This window comes from Oryctolagus cuniculus, chromosome 8, assembly GCF_964237555.1.
Source record: "Oryctolagus cuniculus chromosome 8, mOryCun1.1, whole genome shotgun sequence".
Lineage (NCBI taxonomy): Eukaryota > Metazoa > Chordata > Mammalia > Lagomorpha > Leporidae > Oryctolagus > Oryctolagus cuniculus.
Genome location: NC_091439.1, coordinates 50391318 through 50417646, shown reverse-complemented (window position 1 = coordinate 50417646; position 26329 = coordinate 50391318). Strand labels below are relative to the sequence as shown.

Sequence of the window (26329 nt, the reverse complement as noted above, 5' to 3'; positions counted from 1 at the left end):
AATCCATTTGACCTGGTGATAATAAATAAAGGATATTCATAGTAAATAAAGGAAACAATACTGTGACCATACGTTTTTGCACCACTGAGAATCTCTAAGTAATTATGCATTGAAAAGCAATTTTCCCTATGCTGTGAAGGTATTTCCCAATGGAATGAGATGAAGATTTAATCCGGATTTCTTCTTCATTCACTGCCTGTGTTCTACCCTTTGAAATTCTAAAATTTCAAATTTGTAAAAGAGTTATAAAAAGTCATTTTAAAACATCTGCCATGGATATTTTTAAGAAAATATAACCTGTGAGAATTTAATGCCTCAGGCAGTATCAACTCTGTGGTCCCTGAAACTTTTTCCGTTTGTTTGAAGATGAGATCAGAACCAACACAGGGAATATCCCTATCATTGGCTGAAATGTTGACCAGATGATACAGATGGATGGTGATAACAAGTGCCAGGCTGGTCTTGGGGAATTACAAAAAATGAAATGCACATCTTATTTTGTAAGATGTATATTATATATGTATCTGTAAATAAAATAGTTCATATGTATACATAAATAAAATATATATGTAGATATAAACACATAATTATATGCACATAGATAAAATATTTATTATATATGTATGATATATATTTTGTGTATGTATATGTAAATAAAGTGCATATTATATATATTTTTCCATGTTGGAAAAAATTTTTAATCATTTTGATGATAAAAAAGAAATTCTGATTGGGTTTCAAAATACTTTCCTGTTTAAAACTTTTGTGGTTAATTTTATAGCTAAACTCGTGATACTGTGTTTTACTAATTATTTATCTATCAGAATAGAAGTAGTCTTAATTCTATATAAAGCACACTTTTAAGTTTATTTAAAAAGAAAAGGTTGAGTTAGTTGTTTGTTTTTGTATGTTTTCTGTGACATTAGATAGTATAGCCCAGTGATTCTCAATTTTATAACCAACTGGTGAACATTACATAAAGCAGAATCTTCTGATTAGGCCTCATCACTAGCAGGTTTATTTTTTTTTGTTTAAGATTTTGTGTATTTGAGAAGAGAGTCACAGACAGAGAGAGAGGTCTTCCATCCATGGGTTCACTACCCAAATGGCTGCAATGGCCAGAGCTGGGCTGATCCGAAGCCAGGAGCAGGAGCTTCCTCTGGGTCTCCCACATGGGTGCAGGGGCCCAAGTACTTGGGCCATCTTCTACTGCTTTCCCAAGCCATTAGTCAGGAGCTGGATCAGAAATGGAGCAGCTGGGATTCGAATTGGCATCTCATACCGAAGGTGGAGGCTTAGCTTACCATGCTACAGTGCCAGCCCCTCATGCAGGCATTTAAAACCCAAAGTTATAAGTTGATTTACTTGGGGGTGGAAATTTTGATGTAATTATGGTGTTTTGTGGGTGGGCCTAGTGGGAGGTACTTGGGTCTTTGAGAATGTGTCCTCAGGAAGTAGTTCTCCAGAAAGGGTTGGTTACAAAAGCTGAGTCTGGCCCAGCCTGTCAGTTTCTGCTCTGTTTTGCCAGGTGATCCTTCCTCTGCCCTCATCAAAGGTCAGACCAATGTAGCCTCCCAATCATGGACTTAAACCAGCAAAACTGTGAGCTAAAAAACCCTTTCTCTTTAGACAGTTACTTTCCTTAGGTATTTCACTGATGAAAAGCTGACTAACACAGAGGTTTTTCAGGCCGCTCAGGTTTTTACAAACTCCACAGATGGTTCTAATTTGCAGGCAGAATTGGTCTGCAGCTATATATGTTCATAGATTGGCTTACCTACTGCACATCATGCCATTAAAAACTTGTATATTATGAGGGTGCATCAAAAAGTTTGTGGAAAATTGGATTAATAGATAAGTTTATTTTAGTATGAAAAAAGTCTGAAACCCAGAGTTTTTTCATCATAAGCACCAACTATGAACTTTTTGAAAATATCTTTTCATGATTTTAAGCAAATTTTGTGTATGATTAAAAAATAATGTGTTTTCCAATAGGTGATTGGCATTGTTTATTGCTTGACCACATTGTACTGCTCTTCATTCTACCTTCTGGCTTTTCTAAATCTTTGCCTTTTCACAGAACATCCAGGTACCACCAGCATCTTTTATCCCTGGAGAACTTGTCTGGGAGATTAGTAATTTGTGATCTCCGCCCCAGAATATTGAATCACAATTTACAGTAACAATGATCAGGGCCCATGTTGTGACACAGCCTGGTTAAGCTGCTACCTGCGAGTCTGGCATCCCATGTAGGCAACAGTTCAAGTCCTGCCTACCTTACTTCCTGTGCATCTCCCTGATGATGTACCTGGGAAAGACCTTGCCAAAATTACAAAAGCCACTGAATTAGGAACCATGGGTATGTGCCATAGTTTTAATATTTACTTTCATTGGAGGCCAATTAATGTGATGTAATTATTATAATAAAGTGTTGTTATTTATTGTAATAAAATGATATGATTTTGTAATTTAAACTACTTGAAATGTAAGCTAACTAAAAAGGCTGTCTTTGGTTACCAAATATGATAGAACTCTCAAACCCTCAAATTTTAAATATTCATTAATAATTATTAACTTAGATAATTAAAATATTTTACTGACACATTAGTATTTCAAAATAGTTTAGAATTTGTAATAAAGTTACAATGGGAAAGTTGAATATTAAACTGAATGAAAATTAGAGGGACTGCCATGTGTCTTTAGTACTCATAAAATACTTATAAAGTACTGAAACTGTGTTCATATGCTCCTGAGAGATGCAGGTACTTTATAACAGGAAATTACAAAACGCTGTTCTGAGACTGTTGGGTTGCTTATTCTGAGTTCTTTAGGATTGGGGGCTGTGTATTACACTCCATGAATTCCTAGGATAATTGAGCTTCTGTTTGAATCTTGATATTTTGGATTCACAGCTCCTTCATTGCATCTCCTCTGTTTCTCTTACTGCACATTTGTATTAAGTACAAGTTTCTTATTTGTCAGTCTGGTGGACATTTGCATCAAAAGCGCCAGGTGGTTTTCAAAAACGCAGAATCTTGAATTTCTCCCTAGACTGCATAACTGCTTATTTGCTGATCAGATCCTGGAATGTGCATTTTTAGTAAGCCCTAGAGATGATTCAACTAGACACTAAAATTTGAGGATTGCTTCTTTTGACGATTTAATTTGTTGTGTGTTTTAGATAGTTAAATTTAAGCACTATCACCAAACATTAATTGGATACAAGGGATACAAGGTGCTATTCACAATGTCTGTTGATATCCATATTATGTCATTTCTCTTTCTATATTCTTGTATATCTCCCTTCACACTTGATGATTGTGAGAAGCTCCTCAGATGCCTGAGCCAGGTCTCAGTGATAAGGGAATAGGGTTGAGTTTCTCATTACAGCTTCACCACCTGTACAGTAGATGTGTGAGTAGAGATAACCACATGTAATTGTAGGTAGAAGTGGCAAGTGCAGCTAACTTAGGATGCAACACAATTCTTTATTACCTCTCCTACCAGAGGAGTTCTTTTGTATGCCCCTTGGCATCAAAGTCCCAGAATTGAATTTTTAGGACGGTGCTGATAATCATCAGTTCCTTTCAGTATCTCATGTGCAGAGGAAGATCTGTCTGTGTAGTGCTTCTAGAGATTTATATTAATCTCATTTTCCATAATGTGACATATCAGTGTGAAGACTGTAATAAAAGTAGGATGTTTACTATCATGCCTTTTCAAAAGGTGTTATGAGACAAAAACTAATTTTTTTAAAAAAAGAAAAAGTGATTGTTTAGAATTATTGACTGAAAGCATTTTTTTAGGAAGCTTCGGCTTAATTTGTTATATTCGTGAAATGGCACCAAATTTGTTCCTTTACAAATTCAGCATTTTAAAATTTTATTTCTGCAATTAAGCAGTGCATTCTTATGCAAATACATTTCTTTAATAGTTCTAAATTAATCAAGACTAATTAAATGAAGAGGTGGATTTTTATTTTTAAGATTTATTTTATGTATTTGAAAGAATTGCAGAAGAGAGAGGTCTTCCATCTGCTGGTTCACTCCCCAAATGGCCATAACAGCCGGAATTGAGCTAATCCAAAGCCAGGAGCCAGGAGCTTCTTCCAGGTCTCCCATATGGGTGCAGGGGCCCAAGGACTTGGGCCTTCTTCCACTGCTTTCCCAGGCCACTAGCAGGGAGTTGGAGTCTTCCATCTTCTGGTTCACTCCCCAAATGGCCACAACAGCCAGAGCTGAGCTGATCTGAAGCTAGGAGCCAGGGGTTCCTCCAGTCTCCCACACCGGTACAGAGACCCAAAGTCTTGGATCATCTTCCACTGCTTTCTCAGGCCATTAGCAGGGAGCTGGATCAGAAGTGGAGCAGCTGGAACTTAAACCAGTACTCACATGGGATGCTAGTGCTGCAGGCCAGGGCTTTAACCCACTGCACAACAGCGTCAGCCTCAAGAGGTGGATTTTACAAATCTGGCGTTATTAACTACTGGCAGCCAACTGGGTAGTTCTCCCATTGTAAAGTTCCACCCAGATTGCAGTCTTAGTTCATTAAAGCTGCCAGATAAGGGTTGGCGTTGTGACGTAATGGGTTAAACCACCACTTGCAACACCAGGGTTCTATATGGGCACATATTCGAGTCCCAGCTACTCTACTTACAATCCAGCTCCCTGCTAATGCACCTGGGAGAAGCAGAGGATGTCCCAAAGTGAAAAGGCCTCTGCCACCCATGTGGGACCAGGTGAAGCTCCTGGCTCCTGGCTTCTACCTGGCTTGTCTCTGGTCACTGCAGCTGTTTGGGGAGTGAACCAGCAGATGAAGGATCTCTCTCTTTCTCATTCTGTAATTCTCCTTAAATAAATAAAGAGCTTTCAAGAAAAAAAAAGCTGCCAGGCATTCCCTTCCTCCTCTGCAGGGGGGAGTATTCAACAATTAATTTTCTAAATTCTCTCTTTTCCGCTGACCCAAGTCAAGAAGTTCCCATTCTACAAAGTGATTTTAGGAGATTTACTGCTTTTAGTACTTTGCTTGCAAATAGCCAGTCATCATTAACTTCGAAACACTAGAAAATAGCTTGATATGAAACATAAAGCATTTAAAACCTGGCTATTTAACAACTATGGAGCAATAAAACTGAATTTTGCCATAGTTATATATTATGTAGCCTTCTTTCCTTCCTGTCTTTACATGGCGGTATAAAAGTGGACAGACTTACTGGATGCCAGATCTGTGTCAAATTCTGAGCTTCTCAATCATAATCTGCAAAATGGGGACAACCGTTTTTGCCCTCATGCATCTCTCAACATAAAATTAGATCACGCTCATGAAACCTGCAATGTGAGAAAGGCGCATAGTGATTAAAAACAGTTGGTGTTTATGCATAGTTGTATCCTCAGACTTGGGGTTGGAGCTTCGGGGTGACTGATTCCTCCCAGTTTTCCCAAGTCCCACATCCATTCTGGGCAAAACCAGTGTGGATGTCTCACTAGTGCTATCAACAGATACAAAATACCATGGCATAGAAAAGGTCATTAGTTGCCTTACACACAATCTTGTGGGCATAAGCAGGCAGGACCGTTGTTCTGGCCTCACAGAGTAGGCCCCAAGTGCCTTCCTTGTTCCACCTTTCCCCTTCTATGCTTTTGTCTGCCTGGTCCAAGATGTTCATCATTACCGTATGCTCCTTCCAAAGCCTGCAGGAGAATGAACTGTGAAGCCTCTAAAGACATAAATTAGCGATGGCACATTTCAGTTATACTTCGGTCTCATTCTCACCGACTAGAACTTATTTCTCAGATTAAAACTAGCTCTTAGGAGAGGCTCACAAATGTGGTCTCTCATCCTTTGGTCTGTGAGTCAAGCTGAAGTGGAAGATTTTATTCCTGGAAGCTGAGGAGAACTTCTGGATGCCATCTCGGTCTCCCATGTGCCTGTGAACGGGCACAGCAATTTCCGGTTTCATTCGTAACCCCACTGCTGTTATTCGTGACAACGATGCCAATTCTCTCCTGCATTTGTGGCATGTCTGTGAATGTATATGTTGGCTAACAGATGAAAGAAGACCCTGGACTCAAGGAAGAACTATAATGAAAACACTATCTTTGTCTTGCTATTTCTTCTGCTTCTGTACCCATTTACTCCAGGGATTTTCTCTGTAGTTCAGGTGCATGGCTAACTTCTGTGCCTAGGACAAACACTTTGGATTTAGAATTTTGTTCAGATATAAGCTGTTTGGTAGTATTAGAAGATTCATTTAAAATTAAAGAAATAAATGGGGCTGAGTGGAGGTGCAGGTGTTCCATCCCTATATCCTGGTTCAAAAACCACAGTTGCAGTCCTTTGTTTAATATGTATTAAACGTTTTCCACATGTTAAGCAATGAAAATAAAATAGTTACCAAATTTTACTAAAACCCCTACCCTTAGGAAGTTTAATTTGTGGTAGGGGAATACTGATGATTTTTTAAGGTAAAATTTATATTTATTTGAAGTGTTTACTTTACTGAAAAATTTTTTTTTTATTTTGCTGGATGGCATTTTCCCAGGTTCACTTGTAGAAGTTGTTTCGAAGAGATGAGTTTCTCTAACAATATTGGATGTAGTACCAAGATTGACCTCTGGTGATGATTGCAGTTGCTTTATTTACTGTTATTACAATCCGTGTAATACTAAATGCTAGGGAAATTAAAAGTAATCAGAACATTAGGTGTCAGCTAGCCTGACTAGACACAGCCTGCGTTAGTTTAACCCACCTATGTTGTTTTTCTGAATAGCCCAATTTACCACATAAAGACATGGTTATAAATTTCTCATTAGCCCTTATTTTGTTTTCTTTTAAGATGATAGGCTATTGGGGAGGGCATTTGACACAGAGGTCAAATCGCTATCTGAGAAGACTGGCTGGAGTCCTGTATCTTCACTTCTTATCCAGTTTCCTGCTATTGCATACCCTAGGAGGAAACAGGTGATGGACTAAGTAGTTTGGTCCCTGACACACACATGGGAGACCCAGATTAAGTTCCTGACTTCTAGTTTCTGCGTTACCCAGCCTTGGCTATCACAGACATTTGAGGAGTGAACCAACAGATAGAAAGTCTGTCTGTCTGTTTCTTTCTATTTTTCTGCCTTTTAAATGAAAATAAATAAAATAAACAAATAAATAAACTGTCAATTTATGACTTGCTGAGCTGTTAGGGTGGTAGGTTGTTAAAAACTGTTCTTGCATATAGTTTATGTGCTTTTTTTTTTCTCCTCCATGTGGTTTATCCTCATGAATACTCTCCAGGTCAGAGTTATTAATGATCTAACATCAAATAGGAAATGCCAGAGCAATGTGTCTTTCAATTAGTGGCCAAAGATTATTTCCATACATTTATTTTTAATGAGTAAGTGGAAATAATATTTTAAAGTAATGTCACCAGGAATCCAGTATGGTATTAGATTAGTGTGTTAGATAGCTGTTCGAGAAAGTATGAAGCACAGGAGATCTGTAAGTCTATTCCTCATATTTAAAAAAAAAATCCTCAGTGTTACATTGGTATGTTTCACATTTCAGCATGTGTGAGCCATTGATGTTCTGTAGTATTCCATTGTGAAATGTACTGTAATTAATTTGATTAATCCTGTACCACTGGATTCTTACTCGTTACTAGCTGTTTGCTAGTGGAAATGAATATGGTAATCATCTGTACATAAAAGTCGATATTTCTGTACAGAGAAATTCATTAATGTAAAATAATGTGCCAGGGGTATTTCAGAACATTTGTATCAGTTGACATTTCCATTAGCTGTTTCATTCTGTGCAATGGCTTTGCAATTGCTGTACCTTTTGAAAATGCTGTGAGTATTTAGTTCCATGTCACACATAAGAATACCTAGGTTTGATAACTATCTGTGGCTCCTGACCCCAGTTTCCTGCTAATGTAGACCATGGGAGGCAGCTGTAATGGTTCAAGTAAATGCATTCTTGTTGCTCATGTGAGGAACCTGCACTGAGTTCCTGGCTTCAGCCCAGCCCAGCTTAGCCTGCCCTGGTAATTGAAGGCATTTCAGGAGTGAAACAGAGGATAAGGGCTATCTCTTTCTGTCTCAAGTAAGTAAAGGTTTTTGTTTTGGATTTTGTTTTAAACCCAAGGCACTTTATAAAAAGAATACCAACAACAAAACCATAAAACAAGAAAAGCAAAAACTGAGGCCAGCATTGTGGCATAGTGGGTAGAGCCTTCGCCTGCCACACCAGCATCCCATAGGAGCAACAGTTTCACTTCCTGGCTATTCAACGTCCAATCCAGCTCCCTACTAATTGCTTGAGAAAAGCGGTGGAAGATGTCCCAAGTGCTTAAGGCCGGCGCCGTGGCTCAATAGGCTAATCCTCCACCTAGCGGCCCCAGCACACTGGGTTCTAGTCCCGGTCGGGGCGCCGGATTCTGTCCTGGTTGCCCCTCTTCCAGGCCAGCTCTCTGCTGTGGCCCGGGAGTGCAGTGGAGGATGGCCCAAGTCCTTGGGCCCTGCACCCCATGGGAGACCAGGAGAAGCACCTGCCTTCGGATCAGCGCGGTGCGCTGGCCGCAGCGCGCCAGCTGTGGCGGCCATTGGAGGGTGAACCAATGGCAAAAGGAAGACCTTTCTCTGTGTGTGTCTCTCTCTCTCACTATCCACTCTGCCGCCTGTCCAAAAAAAAAAAAAAAAAAAAAAAAAAAAAACAGTGGAAGATGTCCCAAGTGCTTAAGCCCCCTGCCACCCACCTACATGGGAGACCTGGAAGAAACTCCTGGCTCTCAGCTTCGTCATTGCTGAGCCCCAGCCATTGCAGCCATCTGGGGTGTAAACCAGCAGATGAAAGGTTTCTTTCCTCTTTCTCTCTGTTTCTCTCTCTGTCTTTCCAACTCTTTGTGTACTGTGACTTTCAAATAAATAATAAATAAAAATGCATTTTTATTTTTAAAAACCTGATTTTTCATAGTTTAATCATTCAGTAAATTTTTAAGCTCTTGTTTCTTGTTAGGCTTGGTGCTGGTCATGGGGATATAATGGTGTGGTCAAAGGTCGGTGGTTTGAGGGAGTGGAAATGAATCTGCCCATATGAAGGTTGTGGAAAGATAGATGCATTCAATGAGTCACAGTGCAGTGACCTTAGAACTGTATTAAAGGGCACAAAACAGCCTCCTCTCCTGGGAAAGCAGAGTTGGAGTGGTCTGAAGAAGGTCAAATGGTGTGCACTGCAGGTGGGGGAATACTGTGAACAAATCGTCTCTCAAAGTGAGTAGGGCAAGAAGCCTGTGAGTGGGGATACAGAAAGCAAGATGGGTGAGACGTGAGGCTGGAGGCTCAAGGAAGGTCTAGGTGGTGCAGGGCTTGGGACACCATGTTAGTTATTTTGTAGGAAACTATTGCAGTGTTTTAAGTAAGAGGAATGACAGTAGCTTTGCATTTGGCAAAAATATTCCAGGAGAGATTAAGGGATGTTTGGAAAGTTTAGTTAGTAGATTGTTGCAGTATATGCAAGAATGGTGGAATCCTTCTGAGCGACTGTGGAGAAGATTGTGATAAATTGGACAGAGTTGAGAGAGTGCTCTGAGTTTACATCTGCATTGTTAGATGATGCTTTGGGTGCACAAAACCTTGCATAGGAGGAAGTGGTATCAGAGATGACTGAAAGCATTTGGGATCTTCTCCCTGGTGTGGAATCCTTGGTATTCTGAAATTGTACCGTGATGTGTGTGGTCAAAAATCTTTGTTCATCCTTTTCAGTTTTAAGACTTTTCTTTTTCAGTCTTGAAAATATTTTTTTCTTTCTTTTTTAAAAACTACTTTTCCCCTGCTTGATGTATGTTGAGTTGGTCATTTGTGTCTGCTAACTTTTCTCTTATGCTTTCTGTCTTGTTATTTTGTTGTACTTGGAGGTTGCTTGATTTTTTTGGTAGTCATTTTGGATTTCCCAATTTTCTCGTTTTTGATCTTTTTCAGAAAAGTTTGTTGTTGTTTGTTTTGTTTTTTGTTTCACAGATAAAAATCTTCCTGAGGACATGAATTTGAATTTGTTAAACTTTTAATTTCCTCCATTACCTCTTTTGTCTTGTGACTAACTTTGAAGTTGAGTTCAAACTGCATATATGGCTGTGGTAAGTTAATGATCAATGTTTTCTCTTTAGGGTGCACAGATGGAAAGCCATATACTGCCTCTAGTATGCCAGCATTAGAAGGGTCTTAGGTCTTACCCTGAGGTACCAGTTCTGATCCCTTCTCTGGCAGATTACCACTTTATTTAGAGAACTGATCTACTTTTTTACTCTAGGGGTAAATATAATTCCACTACTTTGCCCATGTGGGAGTGAGGGATGATTGGTAGATGGAGTGAATTGGGAGAGCTCCTCTTTAGAGAATTCTTCTGCTGATTTTTTGCAGTGTGCCCTATTCTGGTCTCCTCACACATACATGTCAAATTCAAAGCCACCCTTGAAGGAGTTTTCATGTCTGCCAAGAGTTCTCTGTGCATTTTGAGTCATGACTTCCTATACTCTTTATTTTATCACTCAATGAGCTCTTCTCAGAATTTGTTTTCAGAAATTTATCAAAACTTCATTCCATTGATGACTACAGCCCTGACAATATCTGATTACTCATCCCATTTCTCAGGATTATTACGTATTTATTCCTGTTTATATCCCTCAGTCAAATTTCTAATGGACTTTGAGAAAAAAACAATAAAACCACTTGTGTTCAATCTGCTATCTAAAACTGGAGACCTGAGCTCTGGATGCTCAAAATATTCCAAACATAGATAGTGGATATGGAACCAAATGTAATATTTGTTAAAGTGATTTTGTCTTTATTTTAGATTATTTTTCTCAATTCAGGTAATGATTTTAATATCAACACTTTTAATGGGTTTATTTTAAAATAATGTTAATATGGTACCATCTGATTTACTTTGGGACAGGCCTAAAGTAAAACTTTTATGCTGATTTTATTTTTTCAAATATAGAGCCAATTAAAAATTCATTTGTTGGGGCTCGTATTGTGGTGTAGTGGGTTAACCATCGCCATGCAGCATCCCTTATGAGCACCGATTAAAGGCTCAGCTCCTTCATTCCCAGCCTAGGAAAGCAGTGAAACATGGCCCAAGTTCTTGGGTCCCTGCTACTGACGTGGGAGACCTGGATGGAGTTCTTGGCTCCAGGCTTCTGTCTGGCCGAAACCTGCTGTTACAGGCATTTGGGGAGCAAACCAGCAGCTGGAAGATTCCTTTCTCTCTCTGTCTTTTCCTCTCTTTCTGTTACTTTACTTTTCAAATAAATAGATACTATTCCTCCTTTTCTCTCTCTTTTAAAAAAATATTCCTTCCTGTTTAGCCTTCCAAATAAGCATGGGTATAATTTCATCAAATTACAAAAAATTCAAAAAAACTATCTTCTGCAGTTTGAGAGGAATATATCCAGTCTGTCTAAAGTATATGAATGATTGCCTTTATTAGAATGTAGGTTTTTGTTAAAATAATGTTCCTATACATTTTGTGTTGTTTCTATGTATGTATCCTTAGGGAAAGTATGGCCATATTTGCGAGTACAGTCAACAAAAACTTTTTTTTTGGTGATTTAAAAGGTGTTACACAAGGAGACAACATTGTGGCGCAGGAAGTTAAGCCACTGCCTGTGACATGTTCAAGTCCCAGCTTCTCTGCTTTCGATGCAGCTCTCTGCTATTGTGCCTGGGAAGGCATCAGAGATGGCTCAAGTACTTGGGGACCTTCTGCCCAGGTCGGAGACCAAGATGGAGTTCCTGGATCCTGGGTTTTACCTGACCCAGACTTGGCTGTTGTGCTCATCTGGAGAATAAACCAACGGATGGAAACTCTCTCCATCTTTATCTGTATTTCTCTCTATCTCATCTCTATCTCTATCTCTGTCTCTGTCTCTGTCTCTATCCCTATCCCTATCCCTATCCCTATATCATCTCTATCTCTATATCCCTATCTCATCTCATCTCTCTCTCTCTCTCTCTCTCTCTCTCTCTCTCTTTCCCTCTCCCTATCTCTATCTCTATCCCTATATCACCTCTAGCTCATCTCTGTCTCTATCTCATCTCTATCTCTTTCTCTATATCTCTCCCTCTCCCTCTCTCTATCTCTAACCCTCTCCCTATCTCTATCTCTATCTCTATCTCTATCTCTATCTCTATCTCTATTTCTCTCTATCATACCTCTCTCTTTCTCTCCCTCTATATATCACTCTTTCAGATAACTAAATCTTAAATAAAATGTGTTATGCGGGGCAGGTGTTGTGGCACAGTGGGTTAAAGCCATGGCCTGAAGCACCGGCATCCCATAGGGTTGCCAGTTCTAGTCCCGGCTGCTCCTCTTCCGATCCAGCTCTCTGCGGTGACCTGGGATAGCAATAGAAGATGGCCCAAGTCCTTGGGCCCCTGCACCCAGGTGGGAGACCTGGAAGAAGTTCTTGGCTCCTGGCTTAGGATTGGTGCAGCTCCGGCCTTTGCAGCCATCTGGGGAGTGAACCAGCATTTGGAAGATCTCTCTCTCTGTCTCTACCTCTCTCTGTTATTGTTAGTATCAGAAAGATATTTGTTTTTAAATATTTTTTAATTATTTATCTGAGAGGTAGAGTTACAGACAGCGAGAAGGAGAGACAAGAGAAAGGTCTTCCTTCTGTTGGTTCACTCCCCAAATGGCCGCAAGGGCTGCAGCTATGCCGATCTGAAGCCAGGAGCCAGGAGCTTCTTCCAGGACTCCCACTTGGGTTCAGGGGCCCAAGCACTTGGGCCATCCTCTACTGCTTTCCAAGGCCACAGCAGAGAGCTGGATTGGAAGAGGAGCAGCCAGGGACTAGAACCGGTACCCACATGGGATGCTGGCGTCGCAGGCAGAAGATTAACCTACTGAGCCATGGCACCGGCTCCAAAAGATATTTTTTAATCAAGTATTATTTTACAAAATTTATTTCAAGGAAAGCTTTATGCTCACTGTATTTCTTTGCAAGTACATAGAAAATTTTAACATTCCTTACAATTCACACATCCAGAGAAAAACACTTATTTTGGTACATGGTATAACTGTGTGTGTACATATGTGTATGTTTTGCAAAGTGGTGCATGAAATATAGAATATTTAGTATCATAATTTTCAGGAAATTATGATTGTCATATCATTTTCTTTTTACAAGACTCTTCAAGTGTTTGCATTGTATCAGTGAATGTCAACTTATTTAATTAACCTTCAGTTGTTGGGAATTTAATGTATCTTTGCAGTTAAGAACAATCCTGTCTTTTACTTAATAAATTCACTGGAATGTTTATGGAAGTTAAATGTCTAGTATGTATGTTGCATGTTGTCTTTCTAGGATACCATTAGTCACTGTAAAAGGGTACTTCAAAAAGTTCATGGAAAATTAAATTAAAAGATGTTTATTTGGGTGGTAAAAAGTTTGAAATCCATGCATAGTTTTTTCATAATACACATTTTCTATGAAAGGCAGTATTACAGAGAGGCAGAAGCAGAGAGAGAGAGAGAGAGAGAGAGAGGTCATCTCTCCACCGGTTCACTCTTCAGATGGCCACAATGGCCAAAGCTGCTTCAATCCAAAGCTAGGAGCCAGGAGCTTCTTTCAGGTCGCCCATGTGGGTGCAGGGACCCAAGTGCTTGGGCCATCTCTACTGCTCTCCTAGGCCATAGCAGGGAGCTGGATTGGAGGTGAAGCAGCCAGGACTCCAACTGATGCCTATATGGGATGCCCACACTGCCAGCCCCATGTTTCTTACCTTTTAATCTTTATACTTCTTTTATTTTCTAAAACATGAGCACTCGTGTTCAGAATTATGTTAAAAAGTAGAAATGATGGGGATAATTTTTAAGTTGTTACCAACCTTGTAGGTTGGAAAACTAGGTGTAAGAGTAGATTCAAGTGTTTGTGGATTGCTTGGATACGTTATACATAATATCCCATCCAGCTCTGTCCTACTGTAATTATGTAAGAAAAGACAGCTTTTGCTTAAACTTGTTTTAAAAAACTCTGTTCTTGGCATTTTAAAATATCAAGTGCTGTCTGTCATGTGTCATATATTAAAATTATATTTTAAGTTTTAAAATTCTCCTGTGGTGTCTGGAATATTCAGTTTCAGCTTCTAAGTCAACACATGCTTATTTGGATGTGTTAATGAGCACAACATTGAAAGTATTTACATTTTGGTAAGACATTTTGGTGGTGTATCTTGTTTTACAAATAAAACTCAGAATCATAAAAGATCTTAAAAAACATTGGGGTGGCATGTTGCTTAGTGGTTACAATGCTGGTGTCTCACATCAGAGTACCTAGGTTCAACTCCTGACTCCAGCTTCCTGCTAGTGCAGATCCTGGAAGGCAACAGTGATGGCTCAAGGTGTTAGGCTCCTGACACCCATGTGGAAGACCTGGGTTGAGCCTAGACCTTTACAGGCATTGGGAGAGTGAACAGATGGGAGTGCTCTCTTTTGTCTTTCTCTTTCTCTAAAGTAAATTTAAAAAGCGGATGCTAAAATTGAAACCGTGTAACATTTCAGCAAATCATTTTTTCTGATGGACACATTCAGATAATTCTGGACCAGCAAGAATTTGTTTCTAGTTGTGTCAGTTACTCTCTAAACCACCATGATGGTATTTTTTTTTATCTACCACAATGATATTCAATGATATTTGAGATTAAAGCATCTCAGAATTTTTAATTGGAACACAACAACATGCTGTGTAAATGATGCTTCTTTGATGATAATGAGTGTTGTTTCATAAAGAGATAAGAAGATGTAGTACATTTTTTTTTTTTTTTTTTTTTGTGGACAGGCAGAGTTAGACAGTGAGAGAGAGAAACAGAGAGAAAGGTCTTCCTTCCATTGGTTCACCCCCAAAATGGCCGCTACGCCGGCGCTGTGTCAATCCGAAGCCAGGAGCCAGGTGCTTCCTCTTGATCTCCCATGCGGGTACAGGGCCCAAGGATTTGGGCCATCCTCCACTGCCTTCCCGGGCCACAGCAGAGAGCTGGACGGGAAGAGGAGCAACCGGGACAGAATCGGCGCCCCAACCGGGTCTAGAACCTGGTGCTGGCGCCGCAGGCGGAGGATTAGCCTAGTGAGCTGCAGCGCGGGCCGTACATGTTCTTGTGAGAAGGTATTTTGCCATGTAAATTTATGAATAGTGACTTTCAGAATATGTATATATATAATATATACAAAATTTATGCATTTTAAAGATTTACTTTATTGATTCAAAAGGCAGAGTTACAGAGAAAGAAGGAGAGACAGAAAGAGGGATCTTCCATCCACTGGTTCACTCCCCTAATTGCCATAGTGGCTGGGGCTGGGCAAGTCAAAGCTGGGAGCCTGGAACTCCATTTGGATTTCCCTCGTGGGTGGCAGGGGTTCAAGCACTTGAACCACTTTCTTGTGCCTTCCCAGGCACATTAACAGCAAGCAGGATTGCAAATGGACCAGATGTGGAGTAGCCAGGACTAGAATTGGAGCAATGCAGGCAGCCCAAGTAGTAGCTTAACCTACTTTGCCATAATACCAGTCCCTGAATCTATGCAATTTTTAAAAATTTACATATTTATTTATTTAAACTGGAGAGTGGGTGAGACAGAAAGAAAGAGCTCCTAACAAATGATTCATCCCCCAGATGCCCTCAACAGCTGGGGTTTGTCCAGCGCAGAAGCCAGGGACTGAGTACACATCCATATATCTCACATGTGTGGCAGGAACCCAGTAACTTGAGGCATCACCACTGCCTCCCAGGACACACATTAGCAGAAAACTGAAGTTGGCAGCCAGAACCAGACATCAGCCCCAAATATTGTAACTGGTGTCTTAACCACAATACCACCTTAACTACAAATGTCCACCTCTTTTATTTTTATTTTTTATTTTATTCTAATATAATAGCCACCAGGCACAAGTAGCTAAATTAAACAACAGTTACTTTTGAGTTCCTCAGACATATTATCCACATTTCAATTGCACTGTAGCCACATGTGGCTAAGAGATATCGTATTGGACAGTGAGGATCTTTACCAGTCTTATCATAGAAAGTTCTGCTGGGTGGTGCTGTTTTAGAGCATAAGCAGGTGTTCATTTAAAAATTATTCTTTTGGTAATTTTTTAGTTACTGAAAGGAAATACTAAAATAAAAAGAATAAAATAACAGTAAATGATTTGTTTCCCTACTATATTTTTGTTTTATTTTTAGTTATTTATAATAAAGTAGTGATTTTAAGTACAACTGACTGATGTGCCCGCTGTCTCTGCTCAGTTACATCAAAACCTAGTGGAGAGAACAATTGTCTAGCATTGGTCTATCATTAAGCACATTTTCTTGAACATACAAGCAGTGAGACCAATAGGAAGGAGCTTCTAGGATAACTGTTTCTGTGTAAATCTTACCCCTGGAACTCATTGCATGTCCATGGAAAATCCCTAAGAAGTGAACATCAGGGAAACATGATGAGGCAGTATAGTAGAATATTGACCTAGAAGGTATTTTCCAAGATTGGTTGCTTCTTTTTCTTCATTAATCTTGTAATTGTAGAGTGAATTTTGTATAGAAACAGTGTCTCTCTGAATCTATTTACTTTTAAAACCTTTGTAACAATTCAAGCAGCTTTTAACAGATGTTTGAAATGCTCATTATTTTTCCTTCTTTTTTTTCTTTAAAAAAAGGTTTATTTGAAAGGCAGAGTTACAGAGAGATAGGTAGAGAGAGAGAGACATCTTCCGACAGCCGGTTCACTCCCCAAATGACCACAATGGACAGGACTAGGCCAGGCTGAAGCTAGGAGACTGGAACTCCATCTAGGTCTCCCATGTAGGTGACAGGAGTTCAGGTAGGGTGGTGGGGGTCCAATTATTTGGGCCATCTTCTCCTGCTTACTCAGGCACATTAACAGGGAGCTGGATCAGAACCACAGCAACCAGGCCTCAGAACTGACATTCATATTGGTTGCCAGCCTTGCAGCAGCAACTTAACCTGCTGCACCACAACATTGGCCAACCTTTCTCTATTCTTAGTGACACAGTTTCAATTTACTTAGAAGTACTTTGAAACTTTTCTTGGAGTTAGAGAGGGAAAAACGTATCTGGAAATATAATTTATTTTATAGTTCAATGTTGATATTGGAAGAATCCATCACTTGCTGCTGTTGTTTCTTTTTTTTTTTTAGGTTATTTAAAATATTTGAATGTTGAGAAGGTACAGTTATTCAAGTGAATTTAGGTAGTGGGGGTTTGTAGAAGTAGGTTGGTTGAAGTATGGAAATGAATAAAAATAGCTAATGATTTGGCGATACATACAAAAATCTATGTTGAGTTGTTCTTGAAATAAGTGTCCGGATTATGTGGGGAGTTGTTTAGATCTTTTCTTTATTTGAGATCTACTTTAGAGTCTGAGTGTTAATTGTACTGAGCAGGTTAGGAGTGTTTGCTCCCATTTTTAGTGTACTTATTTCTAAACAATGACAGAGGACAATTTTGACTGTTACACATAACCTGTTACCACGAAAGCACAGGAGGTTCCAATTGTACAGCTACCATATGATTTGCCATTCACAGCTGAGCTAAAGCTACATCACAGGAATTGTGGCCTGGGGCATTATCATTTATGGATCCCTTCTTCAGTAAACATTTACTGAGATCTGTTTAGCCTGTTTTAACTTTTCTGTTACATTTCTCTTGTAGATAATGCCTGGAATGCACAAGCAAAATGACAAACGCAGAGACTCTCAGGATATTTATGATATTTAGGTGAAAGAGAAATATATGTCAAAGGTCTTTTTTTTCCCTGTGGGAAAAAGGCATTTTCTACAAATTTTCAAACTCCTATTTGAAATAATTTTTAAAACATAATTTTTTTTGCTATGCTTTGGTTATAACTGAAAATATAGCTACTGAAATGATTTAAGTGACATATGAACATATACTTGAAAATATAAAATCTCCACTTTTCTTCCTGGGATTAACATTAACACTCAATTAGAAAATTAACAAATGTTTCATAGATATTACTCGAAACAGAGACATAATTCATTCAGTATTATGTAAGTTTTATTTCAGATTTTAGACTAGTTTATTGATACAATTATCTGTTCTAAAATTGACCCATTTTTAGTATATTTCAGTTTGTTAATTTTGCTGCCAACTTTATACTTAAATTTATTTTCAAAAATAGAAGACTTATTCAAATAAGTATTAGTATAATTTTTAAAAGTAGTTCCTTAGAGTTTTGGATCATCTGATATGTTAGAGAAAGAGTGAGATTGTTCTGAAGGGTAAGCATTATGTTGTGTCTCATGTTGTTTTCTCATTGTCTTACAGCTATGAAGTCTTACACTCCATATTTCATGCTCCTGTGGAGTGCTGTTGGGATCGCAAAGGCTGCCAAAATCATCATTGTGCCGCCAATTATGTTTGAAAGCCATATGTACATTTTCAAGACACTAGCTTCAGCCTTGCATGAGAGAGGCCACCACACAGTGTTTCTCCTCTCTGAAGGTAGAGACATTGCCCCATCTAATCATTACAGCCTCCAGCGCTACCCAGGAATCTTTAACAGTACCACCTCTGATGCTTTCCTGCAGTCCAAAATGCGGAATATTTTCTCTGGGAGATTAACAGCCATCGAACTGTTTGACATACTGGATCGCTACACTAAGAACTGTGACATGATGGTTGGCAACCAGGCCTTGATCCAGGATCTGAAAAAAGAGAAGTTTGACCTGTTGCTGGTGGACCCTAATGATATGTGTGGATTTGTGATAGCTCATCTTTTAGGCGTTAAATATGCTGTGTTTTCCACCGGCCTTTGGTATCCTGCCGAAGTGGGTGCCCCTGCTCCGTTAGCTTATGTTCCAGAGTTTAACTCACTCCTCACAGACCGCATGAACTTGCTGCAAAGGATGAAAAACACCGGCGTTTACCTGATTTCCAGAATAGGGGTCAGCTTTTTGGTTCTTCCCAAATACGAGAGGATAATGCAGAAGTACAACTTGCAGCCGGAGAAGTCCATGTATGATTTGGTTCATGGGTCCAGCCTGTGGATGCTGTGCACTGACGTAGCCCTGGAGTTTCCAAGACCCACTCTGCCTAATGTTGTGTATGTAGGAGGAATCCTGACCAAGCCGGCCGGGCCACTGCCAGAAGTAAGGTTTGCTAAACTCCTTGGTTATTTTGTTGAAATGTAAAATAGAATATAAAATATAAAAGAGGTAGGATTGACTGTCCTTTGGAAACTAATGCCACTCTAAAAAGCAGTCAGGACTCTAAGATCCCTCTGTCTGTGGATCTGTTAGCTCCCTGGAACACATTCCTGCTTTGAGTGAGCGTCCCTGTGATGAGAGGCCACCCTGCCGATCAACAGAATAGCTGGTAAACGGGGTTTGATTAACAAGCATAGTATATGAAGAGAATAGATTTAGACAATTAGCTTTAATAAGGGTGGTTGATTTTACTTTTAATAAAACATAAATTCCACTGTTTTACACCAAATAGCACAACATAAGTCTGCATATTTAGGCTCAGTGAACTCAAATAAATGTAAGCCAAGAGAATAGAAGTTGTTGGGGAAGTCATCACCACTAAACTTATGTCCAACAAAGAAAATGAAATAGTGACTTTCGTCAAAATAGACAGCCAGCTAATGTAAGTTAGCAAGAAAATCTGTGTTATGGAAATCATATTTTATTGCCATTTCATTCCAAAGAGGGAGTTAATGACACTTTAAGAAAATATATTTGCTCAACTAGTTTCTTAAAACTGGTTGAGCCATCAGTGAATTCTTTAGTGTTCTCTCTTCTAGTTTGCCTTCTCAATAGGTATCTCAAAGTAACGGGGCATGTACACATATCTGTCATTGCAGTGGATTGTCTAATCTTAGTTTGACTCTCTAGATTTAATCTGAACATCTGATGCTGTTTACCAGGATGCTCAGGCTTTGTTTCTGGATTTTCATTGTTGAAACTATTTCTACTCTTTCCTCTGAAAACAGTCACCCTGAAAAAACTGTTGGATTGTTAATTTCTAGCTCTGGGTACTATATGCTACAATGTCTGTCAGGGTCTTACTGAAGGGTAAACCCACATTTGCTTATAGGTATCAGATAAGAACAATTACTGGGCAGATTTTTAAAAGGGTAAGAAGATGATTGTGATATACACATTGAGGACTTTTCTAATACAATTATTAGTGTTATATTTAAGAAATGATACCTTGGTATATGTGGGGAGCAACTCGGACTAGACTAAGTTACTGGAATTAAGACTTACTCTATGCATCTGCTCTCCCACAATATGGCGCTGGGAGAGGAGTAAACAACTTCTACACAGCTGCCTCCAGTTCGACCAATAACCTGCAGGAGCTGATCCTGCTCCTGATTGGAGGAGAGCAGCGTACTCGGCGTGTGGGTAGCAGAGTTGGGATTGGTGGAAGAGGACTATAAAGGAGGAGAGAGACAACATGCACCAGGAACATCTAAGGGAAAGACCTGAGGAACATCTGAGCAGCCCCCGAGAGAGCCGGCCGGCGGTGTGCTGCTCCCCCGCGGAAGTGGGGAAAGTGGCAGGGGGAGCCGCCCTTCCACGGAGGTGGAAGGATCGGCAGCCAACCCGGGAAGGACCAGCAGCAAACCTGGGAAGGGCCGAGCAGACAAAAGAACAGCGCAGGGTCCTGTGTCGTTCCTCCGCGAAGAGGGGGAGCGACAGTTTATTTCATGTAACATGGAAGCACGGAAAGAACCAGATCCATGCACTGTACAGTCCTAGCATTTCAAAGAGATGAGGCATCTAGAGACCACAGGGCACCGGTGCTCTCTGACATCAACTACAAAGGAGAGAAATTAATCATTGCTTATCTCTAATACTACAGTCTCTCAAGGCATCATTCTTCAAATTATCTCAATACTACAGTCATGTAGTATTGAAGCCCATTACGAATTCTTAAATTTTCCCTGTCAGGGTTACTTTGTGATATGTTACTCCTCTGTAAAGGTAAAATCATATTTCAGATGTAGCTTCTACAGTACAAGAGTTAGTAAGCAAGTTTGTCTTTTCTTAACCAAGTCATTTATATTGCTATTCAAATTCACGTTGTTTTCTCCACCTCCTCATCTTTTCTCAACCAGAGCGTGGCCCTTCTGCCCTTTTGCCGACTCCTTTTGGCTTTTATTTTTTCTTCTTTTTTTTTTTGGTTGTTAAAAGCTCATCTTCAATCAGTTGATTGAGGAAGGGATCAGTGAAAAAATGGAACCTTCTGATTGCCTTTTTTTCCTCTTCAGCTCTTACACATTTTTCTTGAGTTGCAGCAACTTGAATGACATAGTATAAATGACATTTTATGCTTTTTTTTCTATACTGTATCTTTCATTCAGATCCATAACATGTGGGAATTTCTTTTTCACTACAATTCAAACTTATTGCTTCTCCCATGGATTCTTTGCCCATTGATGTCCTAACCAATTTATCAGTTTTGTTTTACTTTACAAACATCTCAGGTGGGTTTTGAAGCCTTATGTAAGATATTACTCAAATTGTCTTTTGATTTGCCATCTTTTTTTTCTCTTTTGGCTTTCTACAATGATTCTTTTGAAAGAGTGTCTTTGATTGTGCCAGTTAGTTGGGTAACCTACAAAGATACTCATTTATGCCTGTGCATGTGTTATTTATAATATGGGAACATGGATGAATATATTACTGTCATTGGCAGTTTGTTAGGTTACTGGTGTGAAGAGCTATTTTCATTTCAGCATGACATGCATGATTCTTGAACAGGGAGTATTTTGAAGAATGATGCATCTTAGTTTTTCAGATTTTCCTTATTCTGAGGCATATTTAGAAATATATGTGTTCCTTTTGGAATTTTTTTTTCTAGCGTATTTATCTGAAATAACAACAAATTAGGCCAGCACCGCGGCTCACTTGGCTAATCCTCTGCCTGTGGCGCCGGCATCCCGGGTTCTAGTCCTGGTTCGGGCGCCAGTTCTAGTCCCTGTTGCTCCTCTTCCAGTCCAGCTCTCTGCTGTGGCCCGGGAGTGCAGTGGAGGATGGCCCAGGTGCTTGGGCCCTGCACCTGAATGGGAGACCAAGAGGAAGCACCTGACTCCTGGCTTCAGATTGGCGCAGTGTGCTGGCTGTAGCGATCATTTGGGGAGTGAACTAATGGAAGGAAGACCTTTCTCTCTGTCTCTCTCTCTCACTGTCTAACTCTGCCTGTCCAAAAAAAAAAAAAAAAAAATGTACATTAGGGTTCTAAAAGTTAAAGTTTCTCAAATGCCTGTATACTTAATGGGTGTGATTTGATACTAGAACGAGAAGGTCCAGAAAATAGCCACTAAGAGCACATGATTTACTAATAAGAGCTTCATTGTTAATCACCTGAGTATCTTAAGCTGGAAGGATTAAGTGTTTCAGATGTCTGGAAGTGATTTGACAGTGGGATCTGAGCTTCACCAACTGGGATGAGAGGGTAGAGAATTTCTAACAGACATTTTTTTAGAAGCGTTCAAATTTTGAACCTAAAAAACTGGAGTGTCTAGTACAGCTTCACTCATGTTGTATTTTTTTTTCTTTGAAATATTTAGAGTAGAACGAATAGTTAATTCATTTATCATACTGAGTTGGAGTGGCTCATCCAGGATTGCAAAGATAGTTTGCAGCATAGGTAGGGATAATGTAGATTGCTTGCTATTGATTTTTTTTGTAAGGATGCCTGTATCTCTTGTCACTCATTTTTTTATCACACACTTATAAGTGTGTAGAAAACTATGCAGATATAGCACATTTTCCAGTCTTTGACATCTAAATAAGTGTGAGGGTTTAATACGAGAGTCTAATGAAACCATTTGCACTCTTATATTTTAGAAAACTGGTAATAGGAATCAACCAAAATGCTAATGTTTTTGTTTTAAAGTATAAAAATATTGGCATTGACTGAGGAAATGTTATGACTTGGCTCATTTTAAATCTTGTTGGAAATGTGCCTGGAGAAACGACCTCTAACTGTATTTTCTACTACCTGGTAGGTAGCTCACAGGAGTGGATTAAGAGTAAGCATTCTGAGTTAGATTGTATCTATGTAGTGGTTTGTCTGTTCTGTCTTTGAAGATCAGTAGAGAACATGGATCCATTATTTTTTAAAGGTTTACTTTGGCCAAGAAGGAGTTCTTTAAGCAGGTTCCTATACGAATAGACCCTTTGAAGATTAAGGGGCTCAAGGGCTTGGGCCACCTTCCACTGCTTTCCCAGGCTACAGCAGAGAGCTGGATTGGAAGTAGAGCAGCCAGGTCTTGAACCAGTGCCCATATGGGATGCTGGCGCTTCAGGCCAGAGCGTTAACCCACTGTGACACAGCACCAGCCCCGCCCTGAATTCCTAACAGCACATACTAGGTTGCACCTCAACTGTTGGTCTTTTATCTGACTCTCTTCCTAGATAGAATGTAACTACCTCAAAAAGTAGATATCCTCCCTACTTTGTCTCTTGGGTGTCTGGAAAATGGTAAACATTCAATAAATGTTAAATATTAAAATAACTACATCAAATAGAAATAGTTGCCAAAAGGTAGGTGATTCAGCTTGTACAACAATGTTGTAATATTATAACCATTACCTGCTTATTCTAATTTTATGTCTGCATACCATCCCACCATTAAACAACCTCAAATTCCAGGCTAACTTATTCTGATGAATTAGAATAACAACCTTAATGTTATTAATATTGAAAAAAGGAGATAAGCATATACTCTTCATTTGTTGAACTACAGTGGTCTCTACCTTGCTCCAAATAAGCACATACACAAAGATAATAGTGAAGAATGAGCCAGCTGTCTGGAAAAATAACTTAAGTTGCTTGGCATCATGTGATGACTCTCAAAGATGACTTATTGCTAGGTTAGGAGTATTAAGGGCATCTTGATTTCAGCAGTTTTGTGGACCTTTTAAATTTAGGGAAATTGTCATGTGGAAAATTACAGATAAGACAAGAGATAAACTGGGATAAAGAAGAGCATGGTACCTGCCATGGACAGGGTCAAGAGGTAACTCACTGTCATTTTATCACTTGCCAGAACTCCTTCCCAGAGAGAGATTTTGTAAAGAATAAGACATTGAGCAACAGATTTGTGGAATTAGCCACTTGTGAACAGATCAGACTATGAGAAGAGGAATGAAACTAACTGACAATGGCTTTTTGTATTCAGTTTTCATTGATTCATGTAGAAACTGTGACTTATTATATATAATGATTGAAAGCTGATTTCACCATTTAAGAATGAAGTATTTGGGCTATGGGACAAGCAACCTTAGGGCTAAATGGGTTGGTCTGGAGTTGCAGCAAATGTAGAAAATTAAGACTATTTTAATAGTACATATGAATAGATTTCAAATGTTTTTTCAAAAATAATGTTAATTTCCAAACCATATGCAACGACTTCAAAAATTCATGGAAAATAGAATTAAAAAGTAAATTTAGGGGCCGGCGCTGTGGCATAGCTGATAAAACTGCTGCCTGCAGTGCTGGCATCCCATTTGGGCTCCAGTTTGAGTTCCGGCTGCTCCACTTCCCATCCAGCTCTCTGCCATGGCCTGGGAAAGCAGTGAAAGATGGCCCAAGTCCTTGGGTCCCTGTACTCGTGTGGGAGATGGGAGACCCGGAAGAAGCTTGTGATTCCTGGCTTTGGACTGGCCTAGCTCTGGCTGTTGTGGCCATTTCGGGGTTGGGGGGAGGGTGAACCAGTGGATGGAAGACCTCTATCTCTCTCTCTCTGTCTCTGTCTCTGCCTCTCTGCAACTCTTTCAGATAAATACTAAATATTTTTTAAAAAACCACTAGACTATAAAAATGATAGGTGCAACAGATCATAATTAGTTTAAAAAAATAGTAAGTCTAGTTTCCTGCAAAAATATTTCAAATCCATGATACATATTTCCATGAACTTTTATGTGTGTTTCAAAAATTTTTGCACAAAAGTAAGCCTATCTTTAAATTCTGCTTTTCTGCAAAATTTTTGAAGTACACTTATGCTGTCTCATGAAATTTAAAGCTGGAGAGGATTGTAATAATTATTCCATATTGATTAAATGTTTTTAAAAAGATTTATCTTTTTATTTGAAAGGAAGAATAACAGAGAGAGAGAGAGCGAGAGAGAGAGAGAAAGTGTAAGAAAGGGAGAGAGAGATCATTTATGTTTGTTCACTCCCCAGATGGCTGAAACAGCTAGAGCTGGGCCTGAGTGAAGCCAGGAGCCAAGAACTCAATCCGGATCTCCCATGTGGGTGGCAGGGACCCAAGTGTTTGGGCCATCATCCATTCCTTCAATGGCACTTTTGTCAGGAAGTTGGATTGGAAGAAGGGTATAGGCAGGACTCAAACTGGCTTCTAACAGGGGATGCAGGTGTCTGAAATGGCAGGTTAACCCAACTGCACAAAGTGCCTGCACCCTAAATACATTTTATTTAATCAAAACATAGGTCCTCTTTATCCATAAAGTAATAATATGCTATATTGGTTATGTGTATGAGGATCAGAAAACTGAGGACTGGGGCCAGCGCTGTGGCACAGCGGGTTGAGCCACTGCCTGCAGTGCTGGCATCCCATATGGGCACTTGTTCAAGTACTGGCTATTCCACTTCGATCCAGTTCCCTGTTAGTGTGTCTGAGAAAGCAGTGGAAGATGACCCAAGTTCCTGGGCCTCTGCCACCCATGTGGAAGACCAGAAGAAACTCCTGGCTTCTGGTTTTAGCCTGGCCATTTGGAGATTGGACAGTGGACAGAAGATCTCTCTCTCTCTCTCTGTGTCACTCCCTCTCTCTCTTTAACTCTGGCTTTCAAATAAATAAACCAATCACTCTTAAATAACAAAAAAAGCAAACAGGACAATAGTGTTTGGAAAAGACTAATAACTTAATTGAACCTACTAATTCTGAGTTTAGATATTTGATATAGCATGAGAGCTGGGCAAAAAATGGTAGATTTTTAATGGAAGTTTATTAAATTAAAATGTACTTGGAGATATTTTTGCAGAAATTTGTAGATTGAGTATGTATTTTGTCTTTATTACGTAGTTAAGATACTAGATTACCTTATTAAAAGACTCTATACAGGAAGTAAATTAGGCTGTATTGGAATTATCAACAGCCTGCTGATATAGTAATTTTCCCTTTTTTTCTTTAAAGATTGATTTATTTATCTGAAAGAGTTAGAAAGAGAGAGGGAGAGAAAGAGAGAGAGAGAGAGAGATCTTCCATCTTCTGGTTCACTCCCCAGATAGCTGCAATGTCCAGGGCGGGCCAGGCTGAAGCCAATAGCTTCATCTGGG

At 39.5% G+C, this 26329-nt stretch overlaps 1 protein-coding gene across 5 annotated transcripts in view; it reads left to right on the top strand.

Moving 5' to 3' along the window:
• Positions 1-26329, top strand: part of UGT8 (UDP glycosyltransferase 8) — a 100509-nt gene that overhangs the window by 17335 nt on the left and 56845 nt on the right. For 3 of the 5 annotated variants that reach the window (XM_017347341.3, XM_008267468.4, XM_051820071.2), the window contains exon 2: positions 18340-19163. In XM_017347341.3, coding sequence (XP_017202830.2) covers positions 18342-19163 — 822 coding nt within the window. In that variant the 5' untranslated portion in view covers positions 18340-18341. Of the gene's footprint in view, positions 1-10001; positions 10118-18339; positions 19164-26329 lie in introns of all 5 variants that reach the window. The other 2 variants (XM_008267465.4, XM_070047679.1) reach the window with 1 other exon arrangement.